Source organism: Dinoponera quadriceps, unplaced genomic scaffold (assembly GCF_001313825.1).
Source record: "Dinoponera quadriceps isolate SergipeBrazil2010 unplaced genomic scaffold, ASM131382v1 scaffold707, whole genome shotgun sequence".
In the NCBI taxonomy this organism is placed as follows: domain Eukaryota; kingdom Metazoa; phylum Arthropoda; class Insecta; order Hymenoptera; family Formicidae; genus Dinoponera; species Dinoponera quadriceps.
Genome location: NW_014555450.1, coordinates 974,829 through 984,954, shown reverse-complemented (window position 1 = coordinate 984,954; position 10,126 = coordinate 974,829). Strand labels below are relative to the sequence as shown.

The 10,126-nt window shown below is 47.4% G+C and overlaps 1 protein-coding gene across 1 annotated transcript; it reads right to left on the bottom strand.

The window, feature by feature from the left end:
• Positions 1-873: 873 nt before the first annotated feature.
• Positions 874-8,845, bottom strand: LOC106744164 (testicular haploid expressed gene protein-like). The gene is made up of 7 exons (XM_014618659.1): positions 8,732-8,845; positions 7,722-7,825; positions 7,543-7,644; positions 6,318-6,461; positions 5,452-5,569; positions 4,106-4,331; positions 874-1,079 (listed from the first exon to the last, which is right to left on the bottom strand). The coding sequence occupies exons 1-7, from the start codon at positions 8,843-8,845 to the stop codon at positions 874-876; spliced, it is 1,014 nt and encodes a 337-aa protein (XP_014474145.1).
• Between the last annotated feature and the right edge of the window lie 1,281 nt (positions 8,846-10,126).

Sequence of the window (10,126 nt, the reverse complement as noted above, 5' to 3'; positions counted from 1 at the left end):
CAGCTTAAAAACGAGTGTCTAAATTAGAATACTCCCTTAAGCGGCGTTTAATGAGAATGTAAGCCTTAAGCCGTAAGAAATTGACCAATCACAATTAAATGCGAGAAGAATAATTGATTGTAATTGGTCAACCCCCCACGGCTCAAGGTTTAAAGCTCAAGTCTTACGCCTTAAATTCTCATTGAAGACGATGCTTTACGTGCAGCCCGTTACCGTGTTCGGTTCGGTCTTTCTGGTGTTCGATATAGTCTCTTTCAATGAGACTGAAACCGATTAATAAATATACAGATTTATTCAGCCTTGCAAGTTGTTAAACGCACAGTAATTAAAATATAAGATCTGGCGATTTATAAATAAAGCTTATTAATAAACAAATTAAATTAAAAAAAAAAATTAAAAAAAGAATTAAATAGAGAAGAAAAGATAAGAATGAAAATAAAGAAGGTATAAAATATAAGGTGAAGATATAACAAATATAGAAAAAAAAAATAAAGTTAGGAAATTAGAAATAGTGAGAGAGAAAAAGAGAGTGTTAGATTTATATGATCCTGGGATAGAACCTTTGAGGTAGAACGAGAGAGAGAGAGAGAAAAATATCTAGACCGGCGAAGTGCGTACGGGGATTGTCGCATTTCGCAGATGAACGATCATGTTTTTCGGTGCGTTAAATATTTATCACAGTCTATACACAACGTGTGACGTACAGTGTATTGTTGTCTTCGAAATCAAACGCGCGTATTCGCACACGGCACGGGAACCACACACAAGGACGATGGACCTTTTTTACTTTGCGATCGGCGTGCGGGAAGACAAACGGAATTAACGGCGCGGGTTGTGCGGGTATCTCTGCAGCGTTCGCGCGTACTTGTCGCATCACCGTTTGCGCCCAGCGCGCGGTGGCTTCGGTATTTTGAAGGTGGGCTTTGGGTAAGTCTTCGGTTTGGCCAGTCGCTTGATACGCCTGGAGCATCTCGCCTTTAACGCTGTCGGCGACACGGTGAAGGCGTCCTCCCTGAAATCCCTCTCCTTGCCCACCGGACGCAACACCGGCTTCGCCAAAGCGATTATTCTCTGGGAAGCTGCGACATTAAAGGTTACACCTGAGTCTCGCAAATCCGCTCGGTCGGTCCCTTGTTATTGACGCCACCCTCGAAAGCAACTTTATTTCTTTACCGGCGGACTTACCCCCACGCAAAAAAAAAAGACTAAACGGTCTGCGCGTGAGCGCGTTACGAAACGAACGAACGGATCGACAGACCGTTCGGCGGCTACGTTCAGCCGTAATCTCGGCCAAATTTCATTTTACACGAACACACACCACGTGCACGCGCGATACTTATTTGATTAGTTAGTCGGCAGTTACGTAACTGGATAATACGGCAATATGTGGTTCAACTTTCGAAACTAGCGATATAACCGCGCGCGCGCGCGCGTAGAAGCGCGCCACGGATCCATTTCAGATTACGAGCGTTCATAAATGTCTAAGCGAGACAACGATGCGGGGGCTTAAAGAATGTCATACACACGCACACGTGTGCGCGCAGATACACATAGATACACGTGTTACTGCACGCTTGAAATTATCCCGTTCTCGTGCGATACGACCGCGAGGACGATCGGAATTTCAGATCGCGCGTTATTCCTGAGGAATGTCGCCTAATTCACGTCCATCCGAGTTGAGACAACGTGGAAACGCGCCGCGATCGATTCTGTTTCTTGCGGTGCGATATTCACGGAATTAAACGCCATTATGGCGGCCGCTCGGAGAAAGTGAGAAAGAGGGAGAAGGGATCAACGGGATATCTCGATTTATGTCTTTTATATCCCCCAACTTGAGAGATATATTGTAAAAGTTGAGCGCGAGCAAACGTCTCACCCTACACGTATCTCGTATTTTATTAGACAGATTTCAATGGGAGAATGCGCGTTGCGAGCACGCGCGCAACGACTGACACGTCGCGCGCGATTATACGCGAAAATTACAGGCGGTCGGCTCCCTTCTCCCCCTCTCCCTCTCTCTTCCGTTTTATATACGCGGGCACACGCCTTCCTATTATCGCGAAAGGCTCGATGGACTTGTACGTTTTGTATCAGGCAACGTTTCTCGCGCGCGCGCGAAATTAAATTCCACGTCAGCGACGACGTCGGTTACGTCCGACGATACTGGAGGGAAACTTGAGGCACCCCCTTAGAAATATGCTACAGAGAAAGTTGGATACATCGTGCACGAGCAGACTGGCGGGGGGTGGGAGCGGACGCGGGGCGCAAGTTGAGTTAACCCAACAGAGACAGAGGGAGAGTGAAAGAGAGAGAGAGAGCCCCGGAAGCGCTCCGAGGTCTACACCGGGTCTCGATCGAGACGATTCTTCAGGAGCGTTTGTTTACGTTCTTGTAGCGCATCCCTGACGACGCGGGTCAAAGGAAAATTAATCTACTGTCGTAGCACGGCCTCCATGGCCGCGCTCGCCGATCGATAGTGGAAGAAGACGACGTTTAATCAGACGGGCTCAACTAACGCGCGGCGAGACGGGTCGCTGGAAAGCACGAAGCACGTGCGCGGAGAATGGATAGATGGATGGAATTTATTTCATAACCTGGCACTCTCGTGGGCCTTCCTCCCGGACTGGAGCGGTACTGGTAAAGTAGCGAGGGGTGATCGGGAAAAATGTACGGCGGTACAGGGAAGAATCGTGACGACGTGAGGACGATATGATCAACATTATGGACGAAGAATGATTATAAATAGCGAATAACAATAGCAATGATTTCCTAAAAATGAATGAATAAATAAATAAGTATATATATAGGTACGTATCGTTTGCTGTCTTGCAAGGGAAGCCTTCATTAATTAATTACAAGACCGACAAGTGTCGCTAACGAAACACCGATGCAGGCAAAGCCGTCTGCTACGGGCGGCGCAGGCAAGCACAGCAGCAAAACACATTTGGTGTGCCGCGGGCTTAATGTGTAGACCGTGTTCCGTTTATCTCCGCTGTGTCTATATCAAACGCTACAAAATCGTTACCCTCCCGGTTATGGTTGAATGGAAAGATAACGCGAATTCTGCATTATATCACGAGCTCAGTGATACCTGAAACTAATGACGAAGTAAACGATATCGATCGGCAGAGGAGGGGAGGGGCAAATAACGCGCGATAAAATCAGCTACTCTCAGGATATTTTCGTCCAAGTTTCGTCCGTGAAAATTTCGCCGAGGAAAACAAAAGGAACGAGAGAGGAGAGCAAATTCATCCCCGTTGCGTTGTTGAAACAATAATTCGTCCGTGTTTGCTTCTCACCGAGTGTTTTTTTTTCATTATTTGATTAAAAGATGTGCGTATTATGCTCGTAAAACGTATGCGTCAATTTTACGCTGAATCCATCGCGATATATAAAACATCCTTTCTGAAACCCCGGCGTTTCTGCATAAGCTATCGAATAGTCGCGGCGAAGAGCAAATTCGTCGTCTTCTTCGCTGCGTACCGGCGCAAGCGAAACCGACCGAGTCGTTATGCACGATGGTCCAAAACCACCGGTAGCGATAACGCTAATTTCCGAGCAGAAATAACAAAGGATTAACAAACTCGAATTAAAAGTTATTCCAACGATAAGAGCCCCTCGCATTGTCGCGGATTGCCGCTCGATGTGAAAAACAAAAAGGGTCCCGTCAGTCAAGCCTGACTGTGATTACAAGCGGAAAATAGAAAACCCGAAATAGTTCCCCGATAGATTTCTGCGAGATTCACGTCGTCTCAAGCGGAGAATGATTTCTTCTCCGCAGGAGCGAATCAACCCGCGATATATTTACGGGCTGAAGTCGAGAGGGAATTTTTCTTCGGCGAACAGCGCGACGGCTCGCGCAAGATCAGCTCGTCGCGGGCAAAGAAAAAAAAAAAAAAAGATCTAACGAGATCGTCATCGAGTCCGTGGGACGTGGTGAAGATAAATATCCACCGGGACGCCGAGTATGGGTCCAGTTACAGTGATTCGATAGCCGGTATAACGGTGTGGCGCAGAGAACCGTAAACGACAACGCAGACGACGGGGCGCGGATCGATGACGCGAGAGATCGGCGAGACGATCACGTGGGGAAGAATGCGCGTACCGGTGGCTCGCGTTGCGGCCGGTGTAACGGCGCCCGGTGTGCGCAGCGGGATCTCCGGTCGATGCCTCGCAATCCTGAGTTGTTCCATGCGCTTGGTGATCTTGTAAGTGAGCGCCTTCGGCGGCACTTCTAAAGGCTCCTTGGCTTTCGGCTGTACTCGGACTATCGGCTGCGCCAATGCCTCCAGTCGCTCCGAATCGAACGGCCGCCACTTTCTTTTCTTTATCTGGAATACCGCGGGCCACACGAGATCGTAGATAGAAAGAGAGAAAAGAGAGGGAGAGAGGAAGAGAATGAGAAAGAGAGGAAGCGTCAATAACGTCTTTGACTTCCGGTTGAGGTATTTTTCGGGTCGGGTCGAGTCACGTCGTGTTTGGGTAGCCGTACGAATCGCGATGCTTGATCGGAGAGTCGAAATCCACCCTTCAACACGTTCCGTGCCAAACTGATTTTATGTGGCTTCTGTACACCGCGTGAACCACCGCATGGCCCACATTGTCCTGTCACATTTTATATATATTTTCCTCGTTATTTATAAATTTGAATAACGCGTACTTCATAATATAATTATCAAATTATCAAATTTCATATATTTCACGCACGGAGGAAAATAATTTTGCCGTTACGGCGAAAGCGCATCGCTGCGACAGCAGTAAAATTTAATTGGTGCGACCGGATTAGCGAATCATTCGTAATTAGAGTAGAAACACGCAGTTTTGTTGCCGGGATAAAAAATATTTTGTGAATTTGTTCTTAATTTGTCGCACGTTGATTTGCTGTTAGAACAAAGTAATATTTTTCCTTCTATTTGCCAGCGTGTTCTTACAGCGAAATAATTTGTAAATTTGGCGGAAAATAATGCAGCGAATGGCGATTATTATTCTTAATAAATCCTCTTTATTGTCCATACAACAGACGCAGCGATATAAAATTTGCTATGCCGGCAAATTGTTTTTCGCTGAATAATTAATGTTTCGAAGGCGAAATATCAAAGCGGAAAACTCTATGTGGGCCATGGGATGGGCCACAAGGCACGGAGCGTGTGAATCGGCCAATCTGTTATTACGTTGTTATTTAATCGTCCGGTTCTTTTCATTTTCCACGCGCGTTTCCGCTCATCACCGCCGTCGAACCGTATCCGACACAGTTCCGAATCGTCGTGACGCGCGGGAATCCGCAACGCGATGCTGCATCCGGTGGAAATATACCGGGAGGACCGCAAGGCGTTACCGGCGCCTTCCGTGTTATCGATTATCGTCGCGGCGGAATCGGACGCTTTTATCTGGATCGATTAATACTGATAAAAGGGGGTCGGGGGGAAAGACGAGAGAACGGCGATTTCTCACCGGCTTCTTTTTGGGCCTCACGACCTTTGGCGCGGCTAGTTTCTCCAACACCCGCATGTGTCTCTGCCAGTCTTCCGGTTTGGTGAGCGCCTTGCGCAGCTTGGCCATTAGTCTTCTCCTGGAGCGGGAGAGCGACGATTTTTAACGCCCGCGAACGACAAATCTCGAGGAGGACAAATCAACTCTCTCGACCCGGAGGTATTCGCGAGAGCTGAAAGCTACGACGTCGGCGGTTGTGGGTCATCCCGTGCGATATGAATTGCGGAGTGTACTGGTAAATTGATGCTCTTCTGAATCGATAATCGCGCGCGTCCGCGACCGCCGACTGGATAAATGTCCCGCGTAAACGCAATCTCGAAATTCATCGAGCACTATTAATAATTACTTCTTGCCGAACGGGTATCAGATGACCCTTCGTTAATTAAAGGCAGAATTTGATGCACCCTCCGTTCCCCCGGCGAAATCGATACGACGGCGCGGGTTTAAGCTTACGTTTTATTACTTTCCTGTTAATGTTACCGCGGCTTTGCAAAACCGAGCTAAAACTGCGCTTTTATCGAATAATCAGTGAATTTCATTTAAATTCATACATACCAGCCCAATACGTAGGCTCACCTCCGTGCAATAGATCTGCGGGAAAATGAAGAGAGGCGAAGGGAATGAAATTTCAACGTGAAATAACCGCTTTTTAATTTCACATGATCTCCGCGCAGGGAATTTAAAGCAGTGGCATGATTTTCCGTATTTTCACTGTTCGCCGAAGACGAGTCACTTGCGCCAAATCCGAGGAAAAATTGTATGTCTAGGATGCGCGTGTCGTTCGCAGGGAAAAAGTGACGCGATGACGGGAGAGGTATCGGGTTTACTTTTTCTTGGCTTCTCGTGCTTGACGCGCGTTGCAGAATACGCGATACCGCTGGTATCGTGACTTTCGAACCTTCAGCAGCAGATCGCTCACGGTTGCCTTCATGCTTTTCGTACGAACCAATTGCATCGCTCCCAGCAGATTCCTAGCATTTAACGTGCACATTTAAGTCACACCGTACATCTATCATCGACCGAGTCATCTCGGCTATCGCGACTCGCGATCCCGACGTCGCGGCGTAGACGAAATTATAAATGGCATCGCGATTCATTTTAAGAGGGTAATCTCACTTGAAATGTCGTTTCATAAGTGATTTTTTAGAAATTTTTCCTTTGAATAAATTATGTCACATCGTTCTGAAGCTTTGTATATATATTGATCTATCTGTTTTAACAATATATACAGCACAACGTACTAATTGTGTTATCTTCATATTAATAAAGTTACCCATAATGTTGTACAGCGTTGAACAAAAGTTTTGCGTACATGGTTAACACAATTCCAAACGTTGTAGATTTTTGAAACTAAAACGGTGAAAAAATTAATTATTAACTCGTGGCTATTATCCCTACTACGGTGGGAAATAAAAACTGATTTTTTACAAAATGGCATGATGTAAAAGAGAATATCGACTTTTGGTCTTTTTTAACTTTCGGAGTGCTGAAAAAACCGAAATATTAAAAAATACTGTCTTTATCATGGTAGAGATAATAGCCGCAAGTTTACAGTTTAATAATTTTTGTCGTTTTGATTTCAAACACCTGCAACGTCCGGAATCGTATCAACCAACATTTCACGTTCAGAATTAATAAAATTATTTATAACTTAATTAATTTTAATATAATAATGTGTAGAAATTATTGTACGTAGTTAAGGTATAAAGTTAAATTTATGCAAAACTTCAGGATTATACGCCTTATCGCTTTTTTCAAAAGAAATTCCTAACGATCGCCTATCAAACAAAACGTCCCAAATGAGAATATCCCCTTAATTGTGTCGCCATATTTTAAACGCAATATGTGATTTCTCTCATCACACGAGCCGGAGATAATAACCAATTAATAAAACGGCTGTTCCCGCGCTCGAACCCGATTTATACTTCACCATAATTTTGAATCTGACATTAATTAACTCCGGATCTAATGCTAATTAGTTCCGTGATCCGAGGCTCGGTCGCTCGCTCGCTCCGCGGATCTGCCTTCGACATCGGGAAAACGGATGCGCACCTTTTTCGGGGCAACGCCAGCTCGACGATACGTCTGCTGCTCTTAGCCGCGAGCGTCTTCGGGTGAATACGCTGGGGTAATACGTAAGGAGGCGGCGGCGCTCTGCGCGATAATAAATTTCGTAGAGGACTCGCGATAACCAGTAGACAAGTAGGTGAGGCGAAGGACTGTGCACTTACGCGGGGTCGTATTTCTTAGTTACGAATTTTGGTTGCGCCATAACCCGGATGCGCTTGGAGGCGCGGCCCCGCAGAGCCGCGCGCCGAACACTAAAGGGTTTCGCCTGTGGAAAGTACGTCGATATAAGTATCACGCTGGAAGAGACACAAAGGGCCTTTCGCGCGAGAACGAGGCGTCGAGGCGCTCGAGCACCTGCTCCATCGATCGTTTTCGACTGAACGTTTTTCCAGGGGAAAGAGAGAGAGAGAGAACATTCTATCTTTCATAACGACTATTTGATTCTACGGAGGATACGGTGCAGTGATAACGACTTAGCGCAATAACGAATTTCAACTGGATATTCAGGGCGAGGTGTGACGTTTCATCAGATATCCCGTTGAAATTTTTATTTCAGCGTATAAAGCCGACCCGCGATCCGAATTTAACGGATGAAACGGAAGGAAAAAAAATATATATAAAAGGGAGGAAGAAAGAGAATTAAAAAGGGGGACGGAGAAGGGAGATACGCGTCGCGCCCTGTATTAAGGATACGTCAGCTTCCGGAGCGCACGTGACAGAGTTGCAGACGCGAGCGAAAGCTCATGCTCGAGTAGATTGGGATTTTCGTGCAAGCTGTATGTATATTACGGCACGCGCGGGAAGCGGTGAAATGTCCGAGCGGCAACACTGGGAAGAACCTGTCGTTTCTTCCTGTCGGAAACGTCGATGAGCGTACGTGGGAAAAAAAGTTTGCTTGCATTAAGTGGGATCTACAATGAGAATTTCAGGCTTACTCCTGTAGATCCCTCATTGTAGATCCAGTTTTAATTCTCAAGAAAAGGAAGAACCGAATGCGCTTTGGTTGAAGGAAACCGAACTTTTTCCGGTTCTTGTGACTCAAATGCGGTTCTTATAAGCGGAAATTCCGTTTCCTCCAACTCGAATGCATGCGGTTGTCGCATTTATGGTTAACGCAGCCGAACTTTTCCTCCCGTGCAGCGAAGCTGTGCAGTATCGCCGCGGGGTTTACCAGGAGGTTCATGTCGAATCTGCGGAGCCTCCTCCAGTTCGGGCGAGCCAACAGCGCGGTGTGCTCCTTGCGCGATAAATGAGCCATGGCGTATCTGACTCTCCGCGAGAGCATCTTATCGCGGCGGCTCTTTTTCATTTTCGTTCTCCTCGCTGCTTCCCCGACTGATGACCGAGCGTTTCTCCGGTATGCTCAATTAAATTATACCGTCGCCGTCGCCGGCTTCGAGACGCGATTTCCCGACACGTGAGGTGGAAAGACCAAAGGTATTTCACGGGGCGGGGGAGGACACGGGGAAAATTAAACGACACGCGCCCACGGACGCTAAACTCACGCCGTAATTTTGTCCACCGCCACTTCGCGGCGCGCGGATTTTCCACGGGGAAATTTTTCTGCCATTCGGCTCGGCACCCGGGGGCGACGGAAGTGTGAGAACAAAATACGGGCGAGTTGAACCGGCCTGAACTGGCCGCGCTGCAGCTTTCACGGTTGTTTGGCGTTTAGAGCAGGCCGATTTGCACTTTTCCATGGATTTCGCCGGCTGCCATCCCCGTTCTTTTCGTTTTATAGCATCTGAGCTCGTCTCGGACGCTTGAGATCTCATTTATGGCATTATAATAGTTACATGGAGAAAATTCGTTTAGAGCGACCTACGGTTCACGAATCGTTTTAAGGGCGGGTTTCGAAACAACGCGTTCTTTCATGAGACACTCGCCGTGAATGCCGGCGCGGACGAGATATTGCGGGGCGCGGATATGGGACAGACGTGTACAAGCGTGACAAAGGCGCTCTAATTCCGGCGCATTACAGGATCCGTCGCGTAAACGCCGCGTCCATTTGCATACGCCGAATATTTGTCAAACTCCGAATCACGGGAGAAATAATCCGGCAAAGTTTCGCGACGCTCGCTCGCGCGAGAAAGTACGCGGGCGCGCTCCTCCGCTTCGTACGACGAATTAACCGGCAGCGCATCGGACGAGCTTTCCCAAGCCCCTTGAAACACGGAGATCCTGGGAGAAAATACGTGCCTTTGCCGCGCGCCATCGGGCGCGAAAGTATCCTCTCTCATTTTCTCTCTCTCTCTCTCTTCCTCCCTCGTTCCGCTTAAAATGCATACGGCAAGATTGAAAATAAAGCGGTCGACCGCGCGTACCGTTTATGCATTTTTAATGCGCACCGGAATGAGCCGAGTGTCGCGCAAAGGAGAGGCGACACCGAAGGACGAGGGACAGATGTAATTTTCTGGTCCGGGTCGAAGTCTCAGCGTAACGCGGATAAAAGTTCGTCCAATGAAGAGATCTCTTAAGAGACCTGTTGGTTTTATTCGTTTCCGGAGTCGCTCACGAGCGCGCAGGCCACTCTGTGCTTCCCCGCGTCCCTCGCTATCCGTCTCTT